This window comes from Tiliqua scincoides, chromosome 3 (assembly GCF_035046505.1).
Source record: "Tiliqua scincoides isolate rTilSci1 chromosome 3, rTilSci1.hap2, whole genome shotgun sequence".
Lineage (NCBI taxonomy): Eukaryota > Metazoa > Chordata > Lepidosauria > Squamata > Scincidae > Tiliqua > Tiliqua scincoides.
Window position 1 is genome coordinate 4,804,466 of NC_089823.1, and position 26,202 is coordinate 4,830,667.

At 49.9% G+C, this 26,202-nt stretch overlaps 1 protein-coding gene across 2 annotated transcripts; it reads right to left on the bottom strand.

Moving 5' to 3' along the window:
• Positions 1 to 25,486, bottom strand: TSKU (tsukushi, small leucine rich proteoglycan). 2 transcript variants are annotated; one of them, XM_066620973.1, is made up of 3 exons: positions 25,305 to 25,486; positions 5,860 to 5,956; positions 1 to 1,370 (listed from the first exon to the last, which is right to left on the bottom strand). In XM_066620973.1, exon 3 carries the CDS (start codon positions 1,359 to 1,361, stop codon positions 297 to 299), a length of 1,065 nt encoding a protein of 354 aa, XP_066477070.1. In that variant the 5' UTR covers positions 1,362 to 1,370; positions 5,860 to 5,956; positions 25,305 to 25,486; the 3' UTR covers positions 1 to 296. The 2 variants fall into 2 exon arrangements, with proteins under 2 accessions (XP_066477070.1, XP_066477069.1); XM_066620972.1 differs by lacking the exon at positions 5,860 to 5,956.
• Between the last annotated feature and the right edge of the window lie 716 nt (positions 25,487 to 26,202).

A 26,202-nucleotide genomic window follows, 5' to 3' on the forward strand; every position in this document is an offset into this window, starting at 1 on the left:
ACTGTGAATCCATTTGTCCGGAGTCTAGACAATCACCCCATTCATAATGACAACATTTGCATGATGGTGGGAGCATATATTTGTAAGGCTGGGTCCTCTCCCCATTATGCAGAAGACTGGATGTCTGAACTTAGAAGATGGGACGTGAAATCAATTAATTCATACGCAATCTCTTGATCAATCCATGTAATCAAGTATTAAAAATATACAAAATATATAAATTAAACAGCTTTTTACAGAAGGCACATTTGTGGTTTGTTCAAGTCCAGGTATCCAAACATTCTCCTTGGCCTTTATCACAAGGCATAGGGCACTGCTGCTACAGACCCACGACTGTCGTGACAACTGAGGATCTCTTTCTTGGTCAGCCCAGTCTGCCTGTGGTACTGGCCTTCACGGATCGTCTTAAGACACTTTACGTTCTTGCCCAAGGTGATGCTTTTGATGGCAGGCAAATATTTCAACATACCCTTCGAAAAGGAAGTAGCCACACCTGTGCCGGACAGGTTAAGCTCTTGCAAGGAACTTAGGCTGTAAAAAACTTCAGTGCTGAAAGATTTAACGTTGGGGTTGTTGGATAAATCAAGTACTTGAAGAGCAGGCAGGTCTTGGAAGCTGTATGGAGAAACCTCCGAGAGTTCATGAATACCACTGAGTGACAGGTGGATCAAATCCTTCAGACCAGAGAACGCCCCCTTCTCAATGGTCAACAACGGGTTTCCATCAAGGTTCAAGTACTGAAGTGGGATTCCCTGGAGGTTTGGGACACTCTTTAACCTGTTTCCAGACAGATTTAAGTTCTGGATGTTCGGTATGGCTTTGTCCTGGTGCCTCGAAACCCTGTTTATTAAATTGTTCGAGAGATCAACGTTAATCGGCTTCCCTTGACCTGTTGACGCAAAGACATTCATAGAGATGTCCAAGATGAGGTTGCTGCTCAGGTCAATGTCCCCCAGGGGTGACCGGGAGAAGCATTCCTCTGGGAGGGCGACCAAAGAGTTATGACTCAGGTCCAAAGATTCAAGATAGCGTAGCCTGGAGAAGGTTGTGGAGGCAATCTTGGAGATTTTATTGTAGCTCAAGTCCAGGCTAACCAGTGTGGTATATCCAGGGCCAGTCAGCATTGACTCATTGATGGATTCCAGTTGGTTGGAGGATAAGTCTAGGTAGGTTGTGTCCAGGGGAATGGGTACAGGCACTATATGGGATCCAATCCCACCACAGTCCACTTTGGTTAAGCTGAAGCTGTCAAAGAGACCAAAGCTCTCCACTTCACAATGGCATCCTGGGAAGCAGGTCTTTAAAGTACTGAGGCTGGGAATGAGTAGCAGCAGCAGCACGAACCAAACTGAGAAAGGCATTGCTGGAACCTGTGCAACAAAAAGCAAACAGAAATACATCAGAAACAGTCACAACCAGAGACAGAGGTATTCAATCTGTGCATCCCGCCTTCCTAGTGAGGCGTGGCTAGCCTCCAGGGGCGTCGCCAGGCATCTCGGGAGAGAGGTGGCCGCAGTTGCTCTGCTCTGCTCAGCTGCAGGTGCTGCCTCCTGACTTGCTGCTTTTCCGAGGCTGAGAATGAGGTGGGTGGGGCAGCGTGAGGTGAGGTGGGTGGGGCCATGTGAAACATGGTGGGGGGAGGTGGGAGAGAAGGCTGGCTGGGCAGGCAGAGGTGCCGCATCTCATCATGGAGCTCTCTCCATGTGCAACCTCGCCCCAGGGACTACATTACCCAGTGTGCCTCTCGCCCTGGGAATCCTGGGATTGGTCAAGGCTGGAGGAGAGAAGAGTGCGGAGGTGCTGCATCTCATCAGCACAGGGGCGCTCCTGGCAGGCTTCAAACTGGGAGGGAAGAGTAAGTACAGGCAGGGCAGCGCTTTCCTCTGCTCCTAGTGGGGGGGGGGCAAATGCCCCAGGCTGCATCCCTCTGCCTTGCCTGGGGGAACAGGGGTGGCATCTGCATGCTGGGTGTATGTGTGTGAGCAGCCCCCGTCTACTTTGGGGTGAGTTGTAATCTTGCTGTATGTAGCTGCAATCCTTTCCACACTTTCCTGGGAGTAAGCCCCATTGACTCAAATGGGGCTTACTTCTGAGTAGACCTACATAGGCTTGGGGTCTGTGTCAGCTTAACCCAGGATCTTCACCTTTCTCTTCCCCCCCTTCAAAAAAGGAAAAAAGCCACTCTTGATGGCTTTGTTTCCAAAAATTGATTAAAAATAAAAATCCCCATTCCTTTTTAGCCATTCCCCTTTTTCCTCCTGCCTCCTTTTGGGGGGGGGGGGTGCTCTGTTGGCTGCTATTGTAAGACAAAAGGCACAATCCTATCTAGGTCTACTCAGTAGTAAGTCCTGTTGTGTTCAATGGGGCTTACTCTCAGGTAAATGTGCTTAGGATTGCAGCCTTAGAGTGCTGGCAGCCTTGTTTCTCGTTTATAACACCTTCATCCCCATTTTGGGGGTAACTGAGATGAGGTGTTGTAATGGGGAGCCGTGGCCAACGGCTACAAGGGTCAGGGGAGGCGCAAGCCAGAAAAGGTTGAGAACCACTGGAGTAGTGGGTTGTGTGGATATGTGCTCTGTGAGCATGTCGCTCTCCTACGTGATTCGAAAGTGGGAACCCTTGTGACTGTGAAATTCTCCCCATCTAATTTCACCTTAGATTCCGGGATCCCAAATTACCTGATCTTGTTTTCAAAGCAGCACCAATACCACAATGCTTTGTCATTCTTCTGTTTTTTATTTCCATGTGCAGTTACACATTTCAATCCATTTATATATATAATTTTCCCTTATGGATTTCCTGTGCATACCAATGTACTTGCATCTGATTAAATCACAGCACATAAAGGAATCTTGATGGGATTGCATCAGGTGTCCTTTCTGTGCCGATTTCATCCATGTGCCATTTTGTGCATAAGGAATGTATATGAGAAAAAAAGGTATGAACCTAAAACCTAAAACCTAAAAAGGTATGAACCTAAAACCCACCAGTTCGGAAACTGAAGCTGCAATCCTATACATACTTTCCTGGGAGTAAGCCCCACTGAACACAGTGGTATTTACTTCTGAGTCGATGCGCATAAGATTGTACTATAAGTGTAGAAACTTGAAGATAGTTAATCTATTAGGCAGGAAATATTTGCTGACATGACATCCCTGATGCTGAATGAAGAACCAGTGTGTCTACTGAAAGCTGCAACCAGGTTCTCTACAGTTTTTAATCATTTAGCAGATGCCATCTTCTCATACCTAAAAGCAGAGGAAAAAAGTCTAGGTATAGGTATAGAAACCTGCTTTTTTTTAAAAAAGTTAGATATACAAATCCTCAAGATAAGGCAGCCAACACATTCTATGGGCTGGTTCACAGGTGCACATTCTTCACTTGATGAGTGCAGGGCACTTTGCACATGCTCAGGAAGCACTCAGAGGGTGGTGCCAAAGTATTTTGCAAATAAACAAGGTAATGACATTATTACCACTCACTACTGTGGCTTTCTGGATCTCATTACCCTACTGAAGCTGTAGCTGTATTCCTAGAAATAAAAAAAAACTGGGCTTCTTGTTTTTTTTAATACAAGTGGCAGCCTCCATTCCAGATTTGACTGAAGTGGGATTGTACTTCCTAACAACCTCACAATACCTATTTTTTCTCTCCAAGAGTTCAGGGAGATTGATTCTATCCCTAGAGCTGCCTTTAAATCCCATAACCTTTGCAGCTGGCCAACCTCAAATTGAAGCCATTGGAGTCGGTGTGAATTAACAGCAGTAGAAGGGTGACAATAGGATAAATTCCATAGCCTTAGGGGGAGCGAAAGATCATTAAGAGCTATTTTTAAACAGGCAAGAGAGTGAGAGAGGCCAGCCCAGTGGCAAATGAGAAAACTTCCAGTGATGTTACTTTAATAGTGTCACTTTGTCAGCGGCAGCAACCCTTTAAAGTGTTGCCATTCTCAAAAGCCGGCCTGCTGTTTGTCACATTTTAATGGACTCCTGGGTTTTTTCAGCACTGATTAATCTGTCCACCTGTGTTTAAGTCAGACTCCGCAGCTAGTTACAGACGGAATTGCCTCCGCTATTGTTTTTCAAAGGGGGCCATTTAAAAAGAAAATTTTTTCAAGCAGGAGCAGCTTGCCCAGTTTCACAGAGGGGCTTTTCCAGAGGATCACATGAAAGTGACAGACTCCAACTGGATTTAATCAGTAATTTAAGAAAGGGAGAAAGCACTGTGAAATCACCTTTTTTTAAAAGGGAGGGACTGTGTGGCCTGGAAGCTACATTCAGCCTGTAGAGGAATCTTTAACCCCACAATGCAGAGATGGCTGCAAATGTTCTGGTGCCCAAGGCAGAAAATCTACACAATGGCATGGGAGTGAAAATGTTATTATTTATATGATAATCTGTTACTGATCTAAATTACTGACTGAGCGCTCCAAAGCTTCTCCTGCACAGGAAAGGTAGGGCTCTGTGCAATCCCTGTACTTTTTACAGGAAGGACTGGCCACAATGGAGCAACCCTGATCACTGCATGAAACCAATTTTTGCAAGTTTGTAACAACAACAAGAACCACACACACCCCTCACTAAGGCATGTCCCTAGGTCAAAGATTCTGTTTCCATAGCAAAAGGAGCAGGCAAGTCCCTGCCTTTCCACAATGTAATGTGGGGCAAAGGCACTCCCCGTGGGTGACCATATGGGTCAAGGCACTGAATTGTGCCCCCTACCCTATCTGAAGGGGAAGAATAATGCAGAATCATGAGAGTCTCTAAGCAGACATCTAAGCATCGGTAAAGCAGCTACCACGTTTTCCAGACTCACAAAGAGAGTCTGGTCCAACAAGAAGCTGACAGAACATACCAAGATCCAGGTCTACAGAGCTTGCATCCTGAGTACACTTCTGTACTGCAGCGAGTCATGGACTCTTCGCTCACAACAGGAGAGGAAAATGAACGCTTTCCACATGCGCTGCCTCCGACGCATCCTCGGCATCACCTGGCAGGACAAAGTTCCAAACAACACAGTCCTGGAACGTGCTGGAATCCCTAGCATGTATTCACTGCTGAAACAGAGACGCCTGCGTTGGCTCGGGCATGTTGTGAGAATGGATGATGGCCAGATCCCAAAGGATCTCCTCTATGGAGAACTCGTGCAAGGAAAGTGCCCTACAGGTAGACCACAGCTGCGATACAAGGACATCTGCAAGAGGGATCTGAAGGCCTTGGGGATGGACCTCAACAAGTGGGAAACCCTGGCCTCTGAGCGGCCCGCTTGGAGGCAGGCTGTGCAGCATGGCCTTTCCCAGTTTGAAGAGACACTTGGCCAGCAGTCTGAGGCAAAGAGGCAAAGAAGAAAGGCCCGTAGCCAGGGAGACAGACCAGGGACAGACTGCACTTGCTCCCAGTGTGGAAGGGATTGTCGCTCCCGAATCGGCCTTTTCAGCCACACTAGACGCTGTTCCAGAACCACCTTTCAGAGCGCGATACCAGAGTCTTTCGAGACTGAAGGTTGCCAATACCACTAAGCAGACAGGGGTCACATACAATGCCTGCATCACAGGTTATATTACAAGCATTACCATGCAAACAGGATTGTCCAATGTAGGAAAAGGATTTTTGCCATGGGCATTAATCAAGGGAGAAATCAGCTCCAGGACTCCCCTTACAGCAGGAACAGCTGTCTGCAGCATTCACGTTTTTTCAAAGAACCTTAGGCAAAGAGAAGCATTTGTTTCAGCAAGAGGCAAACTGAGAAATTTGCCTAAGGACCTTCGTTAAAGTACTCTAAGCCACTGTCTTTCAAAGAGTTGCATCAGAGACACTATATAGCTCAGGACATTAAGGCTAAAATCCTAGACAGATTCACCTGAGAGTCAGTCCTACAGAACAGTATGTCTACATCAGGGGTGTCCAAACTTTTTGGCAGGAGGGCCACATCATCTCTCTGACACTGTGTCAGGGGCCTGGGAAAAAAAGAATTTACATTTGAAATCTGAGTACATTTGAATAAATTTACATAAATGAAAATATTAGAGATGGAACTTTTATTATTGTTATTATTGTTATTATTATACCCCGCCTTTTTCCCCAATGGGCACACAAGGCGGCTTACAATTTAAAAGTGCAACATGAAAATCAATCATTAAAAACAATTTACAATAATTAAAACATCTAAAAACAAATAAACCCCGTGGATTTTCATATAAAAAGCAAGAAGCAAGAACGCCAGCCAGCCTGTCAACAATTAAAAGCTTTTTGAAATAAAAAGGTCTTCAGTCCACGCCGAAATGTTAGCAACGAGGCAGCAGTTCTCAGTTCTAAGGGGAAGGTATTCCACAGTTCTGGGGCCACCACCGAGAAGGCCCTCTTCCTGGCCGCCGCCCCTCTCACATCACTTAGTGGTGGCACAGTCAGAAGGGCCCCCCCCCAGATGATCTAAGAGCATGGGCAGGATTGTAGGGAAGGAGGTGGTCCCTCAAATACCCCAAACTTATATGAGTGAATGAAGGTCTTGCAATAATTCAAGGCCTATAAAAGGCCTTGCACAAAGCAAGGCTGGCCTTTCCGTCACTGCCGCTGCTGCATCACAGACGTGAAATAGCAAGCAGTGGAGGGAGCCCTCATCCCACAGCTCACAGGAGAGGTTGAACAGTTGGCCTCACGCTGAGAGCAGTTGCGTTGGGTCAGCATGGGCGCCAGCAAGTCTCCAGATGGCCAGAGGCTCATTGGAAACTGGGGGCTCCCCGTGGGCCGGACTGGGAGTCCTTGAGGGCCGCAAGTGCCCCCCAGGCCGGGTTTGGGCACCCCTGGTCTACATAAATGAGCACCCTGATAGAGTGCATCTAAAGTAGGAATAAGAAGCAGATGAAGACACTCTAATGAAGGCCTGGGCAGTTGAATTGCTTGTTGCACAGTCTTACTGGGGCATGGCCCTGAGGGGTGTCATGCTGAGCTCTTGCACTTGGAAATTCACACCAATAGCTTTTGGCCTGGCCCCCACTTAAAATCACGCTCTCTGCTCAATGAATAATCTGAGCAGAGACCATGAGGCATAATGGCTGAGTGCTACAAACCAAGGAGTCCCCATCTGGGAGCAGGTTTGTGCCCAGGTAGCATTGGATGCATGCAAAGCGCACTGGCGAGTCAGTTGCACTAATGAATTGCACTCAGTCACTGGTTCACGCAGTGGTGTAGCTAGAGGGGGGGGCAAAGCACTAAAAGTGCAGGGAGCCTCACTGCAGTGTGCAAGCAGCCCCTCCCCCTCCCCTTCAGAGCCATTCCAGGCAGTGGAAGCAAAATGGAGGCGCATGCCTGGCTCCAAAGGGGAGGGGCCACCTGCATGCTGCAGTGAGGCTCCCTGCAAAACTTAGTGCTTTGCACCCCCTCTAGCTATGCCACTAGGTTCATGCTTTTCCTGGGTTTTCCTTTGCCCCCCTCTTCTTTTCCTGGTGATTTTTATCTGCATCTGGGGGGGAAAAAAAAAAGAAACCCAACTACAAAGCCGAAAAGCCAACCAAGAGCAAATACAAAGTCACCCTCCCTTGGAGGGAGGAAGAGGTGTTTCAGGCCCAGCCCTTAACCCCACATGTTGGCTTTCTCACAGTCAAAACCAGCAGCTCCCCTCCCCGGCCTTCTGGGTCCCCACAGCTGCCTGACTTTGCTCTTGCTATTTTGTCCCCTAATCCTCCACCTCCGGCCCCACCCCCTACTAATATATGTCTCAGGCCTGTCCTTGGAGCAAGGAGAACATTTGCTGTGCCTTGGCTTCCAGTTTTCCCTTCTGGCAGGGACATAACTCAACATCTGCAGCCGACTGGAGGGAATTTACTGCACAGTGTCCGAGGGGAAGAGACTCGTCATCGTTTAACTGTGCACAATAAACTCCCCCCCCCCCGAACTCCTCATTTCTTTCCATCCTTGCAAAACTGTAATTTTTTTTATTGATGCACCCAGAAGTTACTCATGCTCTGTCTTTTGGGACCGCCTTTTAAAATAAAGACATTACAAGGTTGCCAACATCATTTTTAAAGGGGTTTTCAGTACATACACTTCTGTGATGTCTACTTGGAGTAAAGTGACTCTTTCCCAGATAAGGCACCATTACTGTTGCAACTGCAAAGTAAACCTAGGAGAGAAGCTGCAGTGTGGCTGCCTCCCATGAAGTGGGGGAGGGATTGAAGCAAACTCATTTCCTCCCCTCTTCCTCTCCAAGTTTCTCTCTCAACATCAACATCAAGAGTTCCAGGGGTGTCCTCACTTTCTAGGCCGGCAGGGTACACATTTGGTCCACCCTCCTTGCAATGCATCTGGGTCTCAGGGTAATGGAGGTGACAAGGACATTCAGGCAAGATGGTTGAAAGGACGGGACCACCGTCCTTCAGACCAGACTCTCAGCCGAAGAGAGGCAGTAAAGGGGTGGTAAAATCTTTGTCACCATCCCTTCACCTCATTTGGCTACAACGGTCTGAGTCCTTCTCAGAATGATGCGCCGCATTTGCCAAGGAGCAGAGCTGCTGAGAAAGGAAGCCTGGAGGGGAGGAGGGTGGTAGGCTCCCCCTTTACAAATACATTGCAGTGATTTTCAACTGGTGTGCTGTGGCACACTTGGTGTGTCGCACAGGGTCCACAGATGTGCCACGGGAGTTTGGAGCCCCCGCGTTGGCATCCTTCAGTCTCGGAAGACTCTGGTATCGCGCTCTGAATGGTGGTTCTGGAACAGTGTCCTCTCCAGTGCGCGAAGCCTGGGTAAAGTAGGTATGGAGGATAGGCTGTTACCCATGCAGCAAATCCCCCCTCTCCACGTCGCTGAAATGGTCCAATGGAAAGGCAGAGGCCAATACGGTTGGTTCCAGCAGCGTCACAGGAGTTGCCAGAACGTGACTGTGTTCAGCCATGAACTGCCTCAGGGACTACGGCTCCGGATTTTGCCTCGAGGTTGACTCCTGAAGCCTTTTCCATAACTGGATGTAGCCACAAGGCCGTGGAGGTTTGGGATCAGAGTTTTCCTTCTCTCAGATGAGCTGCCTTCCCAGGCTGACGAGCCCCATCTACCCGGTGGCTGTTTAGTCGCCTCTTACGACAAGTCAAACTGAGGGCCTATTCTTATCCCCAGCCCCCAGGGGATTGGAGCACAGTGGCTGAAAAACTCTTCTGGGTTCTGCAGCTCTGTTTCTAGGACAACTGTCTGTAGTAACAAATTGTCCCACTTCTTCTGCCTGTGGAGGATGAGGGACAAACTATTTGTTACTACGGACAGTTGACCTAGAAATAGAGCTGCAGAACCTGGAAGAGCCTCCCAGAAACTAGAAGTGACATCACAAGAAGCAAAGATCATTGAGAGGACCATAAAGGTCAGTGTGAAGTGAGAAGGACAACACTGAAGAATTGCTGGAATACAGCATGGGGCACTGAGATGGCAAAAGAGAGGCTCTTCGTGCTGCTGTCAAATGCCTGTGACAGGCAAATGAGGTGGCAGGTGGCACCCTGCCTTAGTGGCCTGAAAGCCTTGGGCCAGCCCTGCCCCACAAGGCCTCTCTGAACAATCCCATGTTTGGACACAGCATCGTTCCAAGCAGCAGGAAGAACTGGAGCCCTCAGTAGCCACTGGCTGCCAGGAGAAATCAGTCACATCCCCTGTACTGACTTTGTAGAATCAACCCCAGAAAAATCACCAACATGAGGGTGGGTTCAGCTCAGCTAAAACGTAGTTGAAACCTGCTTTGATTGCAGAGTCCACCTTCTCAATCACTTTGCAAGACAGTGTGGGGCTGTGGTTCAGAGCAGGGACATGCTGTAGGAGCCACAGGTCAGTGGCAGCACACCTGCTCCGCATGCAGGTCTCCAGCCAGTCTTAGGTAACACCTCTAGGTACAGCTGGAAGAGATCCAGTCTGAAAACTCCAAAAGCCACTGCTTGTCACTACAGAGAATACAGAGCTGTGGCCTGACTCAGCAGAAGGCAGATTCATGCATGCACCATCTATGCTTGCAAGTGACTTTTTAAAAGGCATCTGCCTCTCAGCCACTTCTGTCCCTAACGCTCACAGTGCCTTGTCAGCTCTCCCAAGTTTAAATTCAGACGGCATGTTTGGCTTGCAAGTGCATCAGGGACGGGAGAAGAAAAGAGCCCACAAATGAACTGGCATCAGTGTTCATCTAACTGGCTAACCCACACACTCCCATCAAGAGCAAACACTATAAACATTGCACAGGTGAGACTCCATTAAGCTTTGAGGGAAAGACACCTGGAGGCCTGGCACCTCTCCAGTGGGGGCAAAGCCCCAGCTTGTTCAAGAAGGTTTTCTTTAAAGGGCCACCCACAGTGCAAGGCTTCCCTTTAGCGAGGCAAGTGCTGAGAAAATCCTGCAGAACAGGGCCTCGGGTCCAAACTGGACAGCCCAGAGTATGCGTGCGGCTTCCCTGTTCTGACCGATAATTATATTAGAATTAGTTCTTTTAACAATAAGTATCCTCCTTCCATGGTAATACAAAATCCTCCTTCCATGGTGTATTGGCCAAGTTACGCCCTTTCCTCCAGATCAAGCCTCCAGCTCTTCCCAAATGTGCTTCCATAGTCAGTCCACGCTCTAGAAAGCTGTCTTTCCTTCCAGGGGCCTCTCAACCATCTCTGGTGCTTGTGGAATTGGGCTCCAAGTTAGCAGCAAAGAGTTTCAAATCCCGGAGTTGTGTGTTGCATGAAGGCAGCAGCAATCCCAAATAAGCAAATGCTGATTGTGGCTTTCCCAAGGAAGGGAGTCTAAGGCAATGGGCACATGTTCAAGGAAAGTCTATTACTATTTCATATGTTCCATTATAGAATTAGCTCCGCAGCTAAATGGGAGCGCAAATTTCATTCTGGATTTGATAGCAATTGGGTTTTACTCTTCCATTTGATTCATACTGTCCTGTTCCCCCACAACTCCAGCGCTGTTAACAGCAAGGCAACTGTAATGGAAGATCAGAAGATTATCAGGTGGATGATGTGGTGTTGACAGCGATTCCCTGTTTTGACAGCTGGCTGACAGCTCTGGGAAGGGCAGGGCTGGCTCCACAGCTGTAATCAATCAAGGCCAATGGAGACTCTGATGGACACCTGAGCTTCATTTGACCTTGATGGGACCCGGGCTAACGAGGTAGCTCACAGCTGAGCTGCATTTGGACTTAACAAGGGGCTGCAGGATAAAAGGCAGCTTCAGAAGGAGCAAAGGGCTGACCAGAGCGGGATGCTGACTCAGCCAGGAGCGGAATGCTGACCAGAGGGAGGACCCTGACCCAGAGGGACACCCGGACGGGCTCACACTGGGAGAAGGGGACTGCCAGAACTCTGCTGGAGGACACACAGAGGAGAGGACTGCCAGGACCCTGCTGGAGGAGACACTCTTCTGGAGAAGATAGAGGAAGGGACTGCTGAGACTCTGCTGGACACACACTCTGCTGCATTGGACTGCTACTGGGAATACTAGACTGGGAAGACTGGACTGCTTTGGAGATTGAACTGTGGACTTGGACTGGAGGTGTCAAACCTTCACCCACTGAGCTAAGTGGAGTTTTGGGGAGGGAAAGCCTCTGGACAAGAGGACGTGCAGGGAGTGTCTGGGTTTGTAGCAATAAATTCTTGTTAATTGCTATAGATAAGGAGTTCTGAGTTCATTCCTTTGCACACCACAGCTGTTGTTTCTTGGAAAAGGAGGGTGTTAATTAGCCAAAAAGCGGGCATTAGAAGGGAGTTGGGATATTTGGATGGGACAAATTGGCGTAGTTGGCAGGAGTCAAAAATTAGGATAGGACAGCAACTGGTAGAAAATCCAACAGGTGCATCAACATGCCGTGAAAAACATGAAAAACTTTACCTCTTGACTCCCTTCCGGGTCACCATCTCTCTGTTAAATAAGCAGAAGCCCCAGTACCTCAAAGAAGTGGCAACCCTGAATTGCCCTTTCCCCAGTGACTAATCACAAGGCCTGGCAGAGGACTCTCCTAGGCTCAAGAGAGGAAGATAGCAGCTCTCAACTGAGTATTCTGGATTGCACCGGCCAAGGACTCTCCCTCGGCTCCGGGGAAGTTTCAAGTGAAGCCACAAAAAGTTCTGAGAAACAGTTGATGGAGACAGGATGATAAATGGTCTGGGTTAAAGAACAGAGCTGCTTGGCTGAATCGCCTCTCCACTCTCCTCCCCACTCCACAGGCTTATGCATCGTGTTGAAATGGTTGAAGAAAGAAAAAGAGGAAGACGAAAAAGTTACAAGCACCAGGAGATCCAGAAAAAAAAAAAAAAGAGAACACTTTCCATTTGGTCTTGCTTAGCAAGCCAAACCACAATAACTGCTCCCATCTCCATTGTGACACATGCCAGAACTCTATATCCCCGCAAGCCACCGTCACCGATGCCAGCAAGGAGAGGGGCGAGATCAGATGTTCAGCCAGCGTTTGGAGCAAAATGTGCAACGCTGGGAGGAGACGCCAACCCCATAAATGCCAACACAGTTATGCTTTGCAGAGAGTTTGGGAACGATGCGTGGATTTTTATATTTCCTGCCTGCTGTTTTAGCACTTACAGAGCAAACTGAAACACACACACACACACACACACACACACACACACACACACACACACACACACACAGAAAGCACTTTCTCTTTTTCCTCACTGCAGAGGACTCTGGGGTACATTCCGGGTAGGACTGCAACCTGAGTTAAAATAGATTAATTGCCAGAGTTTACAGTTCAATCCTAACCCGCGCTGGAACCTGCCCCATGTCCAGTGTTGGGCTGGGCTGCCTGTGGCTCAGCCCGGAGCAAGGGGAATTCATTCCCTTACCCTGGGTAATGCCACAGCATACCAATGGGCTACTTGGATCTATGCCACCTCAAGAGGTGGCGCAGATCTGAGCAGCCTGGAGTTGCTCTGCCCTAACCCCGGGACCGGGGTTAGGATCTGGCACAAGTGCCGGGTTCTGGCCCCACTCCTGCTCACAGGCCCACCCTCTCCCTGCCCCAGAACATCTCCTTCCCACCCTATGAACACCCTCCACAAGTTCCCATGCCAAGTGGGGCCCACATTGGCCTCCCTCCTCGAATGGTGGTGCAAAAGTGCTTTATGGCACTTTCCTGACACCACTGGGCCAACGTAAGGGACCTGCACTGGCCCATCATCGGGTCTAGATTACACCCTCAGTCAATTAATCTACTGGGCGTACAAATAAATTCTAGATTTCTAATGGTATGGAGATGTTGGTAGGTTCAATTTGGCTCAGTTTAGACAGATCATGCTTAGCAAAATGCTTCACGTGTATTATTTTGGCACAGTCCTCACAACAGCCCTGTATGATTACCCCCATATGGTAGCTGGGGAGCTGAGACTATGCGGCTTGCCCAAGGCCACCCTGTGCACAGCTCATTACAGAGGAAAGACCTGCACCAAGGAGGTCCCGATTCACAGCTCAGTCTCTCAACCACTGTGCCACACCAGCTCCAGATGACTGCGCCTGTATTGGAGGCACCAGCAGCACTAAAAGAACACCCCATCAACTCTACCTTCCCCTCCCAAGGGGGGGGAGTGCCACCTCCAGTGGGCTTGCAAAGCTCATTGACCCCCCCCCCCACAACTTCTCAATGAAACAGTTCAAAGTGGGTTGCACAAAATCAAATAATTCAATGGCTCCCTGTGGTGAAGAGGGTCAGCTAAGGGGAGCATCGCTTGAAAAAGGGCCGCTTTCAGCCCAGTTAGAAGGGTTCTACCACTCTGTGCCTATCACACGGACAGGAGTAGGGCCTTGCTGGGGACCTCAGTCCCCAAGCCCCCTGCTGGGTGACTGTGTCAGAAAGGCTCTGTCATGGGTCCTGGGTTTCCCAGTCTGATCTGGTCAAACACCCCCACTGCGTCGTCAGAAATCCACGTCCCCCATGTGTCCTGTCTACAGTATCCTACTAGCTCAAGGGTCTTAACACTTCAGGAGAGTGCAGGGCATCATTTCTAGGCAAAAGCCAAATGCTGAGTACAAGTTTTGGCTCGCATTCACTTGACTGGCCTAACACACCACACAGGTGGGTGATGAATCCTCAGGGCAAACTGCCCAATGCTAGCTGCCATCACTTCTTCTACTAGCCAGTCCTTCAGCCCAAGAGGAAGCTGAAGTCCTACAGGCTGCATGCCTGCTCTTGCAAGCACTGAGCCCCTCAAACTCCCAGAACTCAAGCCTCCCAGAACTCAAGCCTCCCGTGTAGTTAGTCTCCTTGCCACAGGATGTGGTGATGGCATCAGGCCTAGGCGCCTTTAAAAGGGGATTGGACAAGTTTCTGGGGGAAAAACCCATTACGGGGTACAAGCCATGATGTGTATGCGCAACCTCCTGATTTTAGAAATGGGCTGTGTCAGAATGCCAATGCAAGGGAGGGCACCAGGATGAGGTCTCTTGTTATCTGGGGTGCTCCCTGGGGCATTTGGTGGGCATTTGGTGGGTGAGATACAGGAATCTGGACTAGATGGGCCTATGGCCTGATCCAGTGGGGCTGTTCTTATGTTCAGGTTCATTCTAGGAACAGGTTGAGCGGCCTAGGCTGGACCTAGATGCATCCGGTTCCTTTGTACTCACACAGACACCTATCTGGAATAACACAATGGTTTGTTTAAAGAACAAAATAAAGATTACATGTTAAGTCAGAAGGTGTATAGGTATTTTCGGAGAATAAATACAGGACACACCCAATGCAATAAAATAAAGCTCAATAAAGCTCGATGTTAAACTCGGCTCCGAAGCTTTCTTGTTTTTAATGTTCACCTGGAAATTTCCGGCATAAGCAGGTAGCTCTTCTACCTGGGTTATGACAACTGATATATGAAGAGACATCCGTGATGGAGTTAGACCTAAGCCAGTTATTTTAACCTCTTACTCACAGGTCCCAGGATGGGCTACTTTGGCCTCGTCCTCAGGGGACTGCCAGCAAGGCTGAAAGGAAGCTAGTTGCACGGTCTGTAACTGACATCACATAGATAGCATCCGGTCCCCAATGCTTCCTCCAGGTTTTCTGGGGCTCTCACCATCACAAACCCCCAGCTTGGCTCCCGAGGGCCAGGACACCCTGCAGGTCTTCACCTTTTCCCCAGGGCCAGGGGGGATCCTTCTGTCCCCTGCTTGTCTTCTTTTCCCTTTAGCAGCTTCCCCATCTCTGCCTTTCCCTGCGGTGCCTCACCTCAACCACTCAGCTCCTCCCCCTCCTGCTTAGAGAGCCCTTGATAGGACCAGGGCCAGTCCCCCTCTCTGGCCACCTGTGGTTTGTTGGCCAACAGCCTGCAGTGTATGATAGCCAATGCACTATCAATGCAGTGCATGATAGCCAATGCAGTGCATGATAGCCATTAGTCATCACACTGCTGCCCAGCCAGCCAATGAACCCAGGTGCACTGCTGCCCAGCTGACTAGCATGGTCACGGGTCCTGCTACCTAGCTGATCTGTGCACACTAGCTGTCTGGTCGTTTGATGTCTTCTGGCCAGCCATCCTTTGTGCCCTGCCAAAACGTACATCCTCAGCTCAGGAGGATCATCTCTAAGGAATTTGAGGAGACAAAACAGGGCATAGAAAAGAAAAGGCACTCTTTAAGGTCCTCAGTTGTTTAGGGTAGGGGTGCCCAAACCCCGGCCCTGGGGCCACTTGCGGCCCTTGAGGATTCCCAATGTGGCCCTCAAGGAGCCCCCAGTCTCCAATGAGCCTCTGGCCCGCCAGAGATTTGTTGGGAGCCCACACTGGCCTGACGCAACTGCTCTCAGTGTGAGGGCAATTGTTTGACCTCTCACGTGAACTGTGGGATGAGGTCTTCCTCCACTGCTTGGTGTTTCACATCTGTGATGCAGTAGCAGCAGCAAAAGAAAGGCCAGCCTTGCTTTGTGCAAGGCTTTTTATGGGCCTTGAGCTATTGCAAGACCTTCATTCATTCATATAAATTCATCTTTAATATATTCATTTATGTAAACTTATGCAAATTTATTCAAATTTTAAATGAAAATTAATTCTTTTTCCTCCGGCCCCGGACACAGTGTCAGAGAGACGATGTGGCCCTCCTGCCAAAAACTTTGGACACCCCTGCTGTATATCATTGAACAGCACCTTATACTGGCCATTGAACCATGTAGGTCAGTCTTATCAACACGGACTGGCAAAGGCTCTCCAAGGTTTGATGGGAACTTTTTTCTCTGCTCCACTTGCAGAGATTGAACTTGGGACTTTCTGCTTACCAGGCATTTGCTCCACCACTGAGTCTTCCTGAACTAGGCAAAAATGCAGTATACCAAACCAGAAGGAAGCCCCACTGAATGCAGTAATAAGAGTTTATGTCAAAAGTCATAAGATTATGTCAAAAGTCTCACTGAATGGGGACAGTCTGACTCCTGAGTGAACCTGTTTAAAGACTGGGATCCTAGCAGGGTTCATTCTTTTTAAAAATTATCTTGACTAAAGAAGGCCTTAGCACTATTCAGTCTATACATTCTCGGGCTAAAGCTTGTATACTTTTGAAAAAAAAAAAATCTAGGTGCTCCAAGATGATGAACTTTGTTGATGATCTGTGCCAACTTTGTTGAAAAGTTGGCACAGAATCCCATGTGCAAAGTAACTGGGCAGAGGCAGAGAGAGAGAGAGAGAGAGAGAGAGAGAGAGAGAGAGAGAGAGCTCCAGCCACCTTGGCTTGCAACTTTCAAGACGCTGCAAAGGCAGCCGTAAAAGGAACGCTTGTCTGGAAAGCCTGCGTGAGTCACTCCTTGCTCAACACTCCCCCCTCCTTTCCAACTGACTTAACAAGGAGGCAGGAGAAAATTGTGGAGGAGGAAAGTCAAAGAAGCAGCTCAGGGAGAGAGGGAAAAGTTTGAAGCTTTGCGGAAAGCGACCTGCTGCGCAGAAACTGCATCGGTTCGGGATCTGCTTTCAAAACAATCCTCCTGGTTTGCAAGGGATTCACAACCTCAGAACTCATCTGTTTGTGGACTCCTTGGGTTCAGTTCAGCTATTGCAACAGCAGCCTTCAGGAGACAGTTGGCTTTGTTTCGAAAGGCCCCCATGGTTGTCGGGGTGTGCAGAAAGGCTCGCCCACATGAAATACAACTGGTACTGTGGGAAAGGGGGTGGCCAAGTGTGGGAGCCAGGAAGCCATGGCTTCCAGCCGATCATCTGGCCCAGGCAAGCCACAGTATCTTGGGGCCAAATGACAGCATGTTCTGTTCAACATGCAGACTGGCCTGCTTTGTGTGTGCTTGAGACGTGAAATAGCAGCTGCACCCAGGGATCAGGACTGCAGCACAGACAGAGGGACGGAGGTTTTCAACTCTTCCTCCCCCACCCCACCCCCATGGTCCTGATATCGGGTCAAAGGGAGCTTTTCTTTCAGGACAAATAGCAGCCATGAAGGGCCCCGATCCAGATTGGGGCAGCAGCAGGATTAAAGCTCTCCCCATTCCACTACTGTGGTCCCCAATCCTAATCTCATAGAAGCCGCTATTTAAGTTCAAAAGAAAACAAAGGGCCAAAATGAGCAAATAATGGACGGCACAATCCAGCCACAGTCAACCTACCCCCTTTCCAAGCTCCTCTTGCTGTGTGCTGGTTCCTCTGCCAGGTTCACCTCTTAGACCCCCAAGCAAGGGGATGGTACCCAATATCTTCCTTCTCTTCCTCTTTCCTGTCCATGACTTCAAAAGTCAACAAGCCTTGGTTTATCTCATGCCTGTCCCCTCTCAGTCACCACATGGAAAGCCATGCGCACTCCTCCGAGGACTGCTTGCAAGACAGGGTTTAGGAATGGCCTACGCAGCTGCAGCCGCTGAACAGTCCGGCCATCACCTGTGCCTCCCCGGTCAGCGGCCAACTCACCGGCTGTTGCCAGCAATGGTTGAGAGCATGGCTTCTCTTGCGGCCCCAGTGGCAGCAGAGGAAAGGGGCAGCGCTCAGGGCATTTTGTCTGCTCCCCGCTGGACTGTCTTGTCCATGAACCCAGGTCCCAAACACTGCAACTGTCCTACCTTGCAGAGTCATTGTGTTATGCTCTAACACAATGACTCTGCAAGGTAGGACAGTAAGGTTGACTAACGACTGTGAAGTGCTTTGAACCCTTGAAAGCAGTGACTTTCAAATGGTGTGCCACAGCACAGTGGTGTGCTGCGCAAGGTCTGCAGGTGTGCTGTAGGAGTTTGGAGCACAGTAGTTGAAAATTGCTAAAAAAAATTCTTCTGGGATCCATGGCTCTGTTTCTGTCTGTAGTAGCAAATTGTCTGTCCCTTTTCCTCCACTGGTGGAGCCCTTGAAACAGATTCACAGAACCCAAAAGAATCTCCCAGAGGCAATATCACAAGTGACAAAGACCATGGAGGTCAGTGTGCTACGAAAAGAAAAAGGCTGAAAATGCTGCTGTAAAGCAGTAGGGTTCCCCCAAGGTTCCTCTTAAGTCCACTGGGATTCCTCAAAGGCAAGACCAGTAACAGTACCAGACTTTTGGCCATTACTGCTCTGTTCAAGCGATCCTCCACCAGAACAGACTCTGGGGCGTGTTTCTGGGTCAGTCAAAACCAGACCAAGACCTCCTGACATCTGAGGCAGCCCATCAATTGCCACCCTCTTTACCCAAGAGCGCAGTGGCAACTACCTCTATTTCTCTTCCTTGAAAAGAAGGCGAGGGAGAGGATGAAGAAACGTGGAAAAGAAGAGACTGGTGAGCTGCAGCATAGCAGATGAATGGGTGGAAAAATCACACTTCTTCTACACAGTGACGTAGCTACAGGGGGCAGTGCAGTAAATTTTGCAGGTGCCTCAATCTGCCTTGTAACAGCCCTTCCCATTTGCCCAGAGCCATCGCTGCCCAGAATGGCTCTGATGGCAAGCAGGAGCGTCCACTTACACAGTACATTGTAGTACCTGCAGTATTTACTATGCCACCCCCCCGATAGCTATACTACTGCTTCTGCATGTGTGTCCCTCCTTCCCAGTATGCTCAGACTGGCGACCAATATCCTGCTCCGGGCGCTGGGTTGTCAGAAGCTCAGTGGGCATCCCAAAAAAGCAGTGAACAGGGTTTCTATTTTTTGCCTTTTTTATTTTTATTACAGACTTCCTTCTCCCTCAGGAACCCTGGAAATGTAGTCCGAGGATGAAGGCTTGTTCAGAGATCACCAACAGATAATTCTCAGCACCTGGACCAAACTACCTTTCCCAGGATTTTTATAGTGGTAATGGGAAGAGCACAATTAAATTAGAGTACAAAGTATACACTACTAAATTTTGTAGCGTAGACATCCTCATGCTCTTTTTCCTTCTCCCCACTCCACCATTCTACTTAAGCCATTTCGGCCCAATGTTGCACATATGCAACAGGGATCAAATGTGTACACCTGTGGGCTGGGCAGAAATTGGTTAAAAAGAAAAGCCCTGTTCTCACAACACTACCAGGATGAGTCAATGCACATAATGCAAGACTTAAGAGTATTCAACTGAAAGCGTACATGTAGGACTCTTCCTGCTACTGGGAATCTACCTTTTTCAGGGATGTAGACTGTGCATGTACAATTGTACACTCATGCACACATGCAGCTGAACACATGCTGATTGGGAACACACCTGTCCCTCAGTCTTGCTCCCACCTATACACGCTTTCACTCATTCTAGATATACCAAGAGAACACAATCAACACTTCCCTATATACCTGCACTATATATATAGGGCAACCTGCTCCACAGGGATGGACAACTTGTCTTGCACAAAGCTTGGCCGCCATTGCTGATCTTCTCATTGAGGAACTCCCTCCAAGCTTCCAATGCAACCTGATTCTTCAAAAATAGGTGAGAAAGAAGTTTCTCATTTCTCCTAATACTAGAACTCATGGTCACTGAGCAAAACTTGAGTGGCCACAGAGCCAGGACAGAACAAAAGAAAGGACTTCTTCACACAATGCACGGAACTCAGTGAAGCAGGATGTGATGTCCACCAACTCAAACAGCCTGGAGCAGCCGCATAGCTAGAGGGGGTGCAGTGCACTAAGCTTTGCAGGTGCCTGAATGTGCTGAGCAAGCAACCCCTCTCCTTCGGAGCCATACGTACACCTCCGTTTTGCTCCCACTGGCCGGAATAGCTCAAAAGGGGAGGGGCCACTTGCATGGTGCTTTGCACCCCCTCTAGTTGCACTACTGGCCTGGAGAGGAGATTGGAGGCATTCACAGAGGAAGAGGTCTATCAGTGGTCACAATAATAATATAATAATAAACTTTATTTTTATCCCGTCCTTCTCCCCAAAGGGACCCAATTGGGACAATACCTAATTGTGAGTCAAGGCTGAACACCAGTTGCTGAAGGATAAACAAAGTGGCAATGCTGATGCCTTCATTTCAGGTTCAGCCTGAACCCCTAATGCCTGGCATGCTAAATGCTGCTCCCCCTTTCCTGATAATCAGCCAGCCTCCACTCCTCCCCCTCTCCCATGTTCTAGTTCAGTACTCTCCTCCCCCCTGCACTTCTTCCTCACTGTCGCCCTCTTCCTTTATACTAATCCAGGAAGGAGAAGGAGCAGCGGTGGCAAGTAGCCAGACCAAGATGGGTGCCCTTCACCGATCTGCTACCTGAGGCAGGGCTTCCGCTGGCCTCACAGATGGGCCGGTCCTGCTTTGGTTCCAGCTTGTGGGCTTCTCTAAGGGCCTGTGGCTGGCCATTGCGGCAAGCAGCTTGCTTGACTAGACGGACTCGCTTTGTTCTGGCCAAGCAGGGCACCAAGAAAGAAAGCCTGGAGACCGTGGCTCCAAAAGACTACAACACGTGAGAGACGGCAGTGGCTCTATGACATTGTTAACGCAGCCCCGGCCTTGACGAGCTGCGGTTTTGCACAGTGGCCACAATGGCACTAAAGAATCCAAACCACAGTTTGGTTTCTGAGTCAGCAGGATAATGTTGCAGGCACTTTGGTAAAGCAAACTACACTGGCCAGGAGCTTCGACTCATCTCCTACAGTCTGGGCCTCCCTTTTGACTAAGGCATGACTAATCAACATTTCATGATTTTTCTGGCTGATTGGAAAGTGGACCAGAGGCTTTTTTTTTTCAGTTTTTCCTGTGGAGACATGACTTCTCCTTCTCTCAGAGGCGCAATTCAAAACTTTTCCAACCATTTCTTTGCCAGCAACAATCTCTGGAGCTGCAGACGGAAGAGTGCTCTCTTATACTCCCTGCTGACAACCTAAAGCCAATGTGATATATAATGGACAGAGAGTATAGTGGGCCCGCAGTATCCATGGATTTAACCATCCGCTGTTTGAAAACAAATTAAATTTCCCCCCCATGTATCCTGCTGTATTCTACGGCAATTTCACAGCTCTCTGGCTGCAGCACTCCCGCGGTTCACACCAATCACACAAGTTCAAGTAATAGAATGCAATTGACAGAAATTCATGCCATTTTCTCAGCATTCCATCTGTGGACTTTAGCATCTGTGGATTTTGGCATCCATGCGAGGTCCCGGAACCAAGCCCCAGGCAGACACAGAGGGCCCACTGTATTCAACTAGGATTGGAGAGACCTGTGTTCAAATCCCCCCTCAGCCATAGAGTTCACTGGGTAACCTTGGGCCATTCACTGTTCACAGTGGCATAGCAGAAGGGGTGCAAAGCACTAAGTTTTGCAGGGAGCCTCACCACAGTGTGCAAGTGGCACCTCTCCACTGGAAGCCATTCTCGGCCGTGGGAAGAAAATGGTGAATGCCTCCATTTGCTCCCACTGCCCAGAATGGCTCCATGGGGGAGGGGCCACTTGCATGCTGTGGTGAAGCTCCCTGCAAAACTTTGTGCTTTGCACCCCCTCTAGCTACAACACTGACTGTCCTCAGTCTAGCCTAGCCCACTTCACAGGGTTATAATAACAATAAGTTTGGCAGGACAACCATAATCACACTCCTGAATTCCTTGGAGGGTGGGATGGAAATGAGACAGAGGCTGGAGTCCAATACTTGCTTCAGGGTAAACCCCATTCAATGCACTGGGACTTGCTTCCAAGTAAACATGCATGGGTTTTAGCTTCATTCCTTGTTCTGGATACTTAGGGCCCGATCCTATCCAACTTTCCAGCACTGATGCAGCCCCGAGATAAAGGAACAAGTGCTCCCTTATCCTAAGGAAGCATGGGTGACTGCTCCATCACCACAGAACCCCATTGGCATGGGGTTAGTGCAGGAAAGTTGGATAGGATTGGGCCCTTATTCCCCAAGAGCTCCAATATATATGCTCCCATGTTTTCAAGTGATCAGAGGAAGTTTTGCACTGGTGCCCACAGCCAAAGCAGCAAAGCTGAATCTCTAGGGAGAAGGGCTTTTTTAGTGGTAGCCTCTGTTCTGTGGCACTTGTCCAGGAGGGGGCAGCAGCCAGAGGAAAGATCTTCCACCCAAGAACACCAAAAGCTATTATGTTGGCTGCAGCAGCAAATCCTATGCTGTTCCGGTTGGCCAGATTTTGCAGACATCGCCAGTTCACATGTTGGCATTTGCCTACATTCCTCCCTCCCTCTCAGACTGTAAGCTCATTGGCAGACTGACTGCCATTTCAGACTGTAAGCTCCTTGAGAACAGGGACCTGTATATGCTGCCTATGCAATTCTGTAAGAAGCCGTAAACCCCAAAGAAGTGGTGCAAATAATCTGTTCTGACAAGAAGACTGAATTTATGAAAACCAGAAACCGCAGCTGCCTTCTCTGTGAATGCAGATGCCCAGCTTTGCCTCATCCCAGCCATGCTCTCACTTTTTACCCCCTGCGACTTCAATCCAGACAGGGCAATTGACATGTCTGGGCTAATCCCAGAGAAGTCGCCTTTAAAGCCCTTTGCTGGCTGCCTTTGCAGCAGGGGATTTCCCTGGTTCCTGGGATCCCCTTAATCCTATCCTCACTCACCTGGCAAGGCTTTAAAGCAAATACCCCAGAAACACTCACTCCCACTCCCTTCCTTGCACTCCTTTTCCTGGAAATCTTTGCCTGCTTGAGAGGGAAGGATTATAAAGAGGAGGAGGAGGAAGGGGGAAAAGGGGGAGGGGAAATGCCTCTCCAGCAGCCTTGTAGGAAGAAGAGCAGCAGAATGAAAACAGAGAAGGGGCAATGGATGAAATGAATGGCTGGGCACTGGAGGAGGGCAGGAACTTCAGCTGCTGCTCAGATTACTGGCAGCCACGGCAATCTCTTTGCTAAAAAGGAAGAGAATGATCAGCCAAAGAAGAGGAAGGGGAAAGTTGTCAGTGGCTAAAGGCCATTCAAGCAGGAAAAAAAGAGGGACTTTTCAGACATTCCTTACTAGGAAACCCATTGAATGAAGGATACCCAGTTGGGAACCAAGAGCCACTTCTGCCTTGTCAGTTAGAATGCGTTCACTGGTTCACACATGTGTTTACAACCCTTGATTTCTTGACACCTGGGTCTGTCACACGCATGCACCCACACAGCAGAATGAGGTGGTTAAATCCTGACACTGGACGTGGTAGAATGGACCATAGCTCTTCCGGCTGCAGGCAGGATATGCCATTTTTGAATGCTCCCTTACGCAAACAAATGGCCTCCCAGCAACTAGAAAGCTAGTCTACTAAGGAGAGAGCAGGTTGGGCTAGATTCTTCCAGCTGCGCTTGGTGTTCTAACTTGCAGGAAACATTTTCAATGATGACATAAAATGTGGGCCCCCACTTGCAGCTCTAAGTGGTACAGTCCATTCTACCACCTCTTTCCCCCACCAAGCCTTGATCTCCAACATGGATTGACCCTGTCAGAAAGTATGTGCCTTTGAGAGACTAGGAAAGTTCTATTCACACATGCAGGTCATCCCTGGACATTGCAGTCATGAAGTGACAAACATGTAAACTGGGCAACCGGGTGCGTAATCCCAGCGCTTGCAAGCAGCGCACTTTGTTATTCCCAGTTTTCATGTCCAACTTAAACAGCACATGAACCAACTCTTCAGAAGAAGTTAACCCATTTCTGCCCAGCCCACAGGCGTACACATTTGATCTCTGTTGCATATATGCAACACTGGGCAGAAAGGGCCTTAAACCAATTCAACACATGTTAGTATCTGATGAACGCTGCCAAAGTTTCTCCTCTGTACAATTTCTCTCTGCAGATCTTCCCAAGGCTGGCCAGAAGAGGGGTCCTGTTATTGCCAAATATGCTTTCCCCCCTAAATCTGGAGTTTTGCAAAGCCCTAGGAAGTAAATAGATGCCTGTTTATTTCAGGGGGAACCAAATCTGTACACAAAACTCCATGGGTACACATCACCTTCAGTTTCAGCTGTATGTAGTTGCCCTCAGCTTTGATCTTGCTAACTTGATTTCAGTTTCTCTGGAAACAGAGCCCTTAAGTTTCAAAGCACATCCACACACACTCCTCTTTTTCTCTTGCACAAACAACTGGTGTGCAAGTGGTGAGAGGACGCTTCTAGCGAGGAAGCCATTTCCCCAGCAGATGGGTGAATATAACCAGTCAGGTCTTCTGATGTAGATGTCTTTAGCAAGGAGTGTGTGTGCATTTTTAAAGGACTGGTATGTGTCACCAGAATGTCTGAAGGTGCCATTTAGCACCCAGGCTGATGCTGGCTTTTCATAGGTCTTGTAACAGAGTATGAGAATAGGGACCTCGGAGCAGTGGTGTAGCTAGGAGGGCAAAGCACAAAGTTTTGCAGGGAGCCACAGCACAGAGTGCAAGTGTCCCCTCCCCTCCGGAGCCATTCTGGGTGGGGGGTGCAAAATGTTTGCATCCCCCAAACAGAATGGCTCCAGAAAGGAGGGGGAGGGGATGACTGCACACCTTGCTGTGGCTCTCTGTAAAACTTAGTTCTTTGTAGCTGCAGTGAGGCTCCCTGCAAAACTTCGTCCTTTGCCCCCCTATCCGTAGCCTCTTGTAACAGAGAATGGGAACTGGGACCATGAACTAGTGGCGTGGCTAGAGGAGAAGAAGCCACTAAATTTTGCAGTGAGCCCCCCCCCACCTAAAATAGCTCCGGAGGGGAGGGGCCGCTCGCACGTCGCGCTGAGGCTCCCTGCAAAACTTAGTGCTTTGCCCCCCTCTAGCTACGCCACTCCATCAGACAGGCTGCATAACGCTCACCTTTGTCTTTCCCTCCCCCCCAACGGAAAAGTGGTGATTTGGGGGTGCCAAAAGGGAACCCCCCCTTATTTCCAAGGGAACCCCCCACCTGGATCTTCCCGAAGATGCCTCTCACGGCTCCTGGGGGCTGCCTGGCCCCGATCCTGGGTGCAACGTGGCTGGAGAGGGGCCGGGGGGATGGCCAAGTTTTGCCAGGGAGGGGACGGGCGCCACTCACCTTCGCCATGGAGGGGGAAGCTCTGCCGCTGCTGCTTCTCCCGCTGCTTCTGCCGCCTGCCTGGCTGGCTGGCTGGCTGGATCGGGGCAGGGGCTGCTCGCCCTGCGCTGGGAAGCGGCCGCCCAGCTGGCTCCGGCTGCGCGATGCGCTCCCCGCCTGGCTGGCTGGCTGTGCACGCCCGCCGCACGCCTCCCGGCCGCCTGCACCGCCTTTCACCTCCGCTGCCGGAGCCCCCGCCCCCCGCGCGCTCCCGTCCCTCCTCTCCCCCCCCCGGCGCCAGCTGGATAGGCTGGGGAGCGTCTCCAAAGTGTTCAGCTCCGCCCGCTGCGTCCACACAGCTCTGCGCAGGGAGATCCGGGGGGGCGGGCTGAGGGCTGGCCTCGCTGTGGCCGCTCCCCCCTGGGGGGCAGGGGGTGGGCTTCTGCAGGGAGGAGGAGGAGGAGGGAACTTTTGGCAGAGGAAGGAGGCGCGGGGAACATCTGCTGCAGGCTGTTCCAGGGGGCCCACATCAGGGAGGCATGGTGGGTGGGGAGGCAGGTGAGGCAGAGCCTCCCGCACCAGAGTCCTTCGCAAAGCACCGCCGGCGTGTCAGGTGAGGCAGTGCCTCCCGCACCAGAGTCCTTCAAAAAGCGGAGGTGCACAGGCACTCACACCCCATGTGAAGAGCAGGGAGGTCATGGGGACACAGAGCCTATGGGCGGCGAGTGCTTGCGCATGTCACATGGCGGTGGTGCTTTTTGAAGGACAGCGGTGGGGAGGCTCTGCCTCACCTGCCTCCCCACCCACCACACTTCCCTGGCCCAAACTGACCCCTTGGAGCTGGGCAGCAAGGTCTGGTGGGCTGAGGGAGCAGTTCTGCTCCACTGATTCCCAGCCCCGCTGCTATTACCCCCCCTTC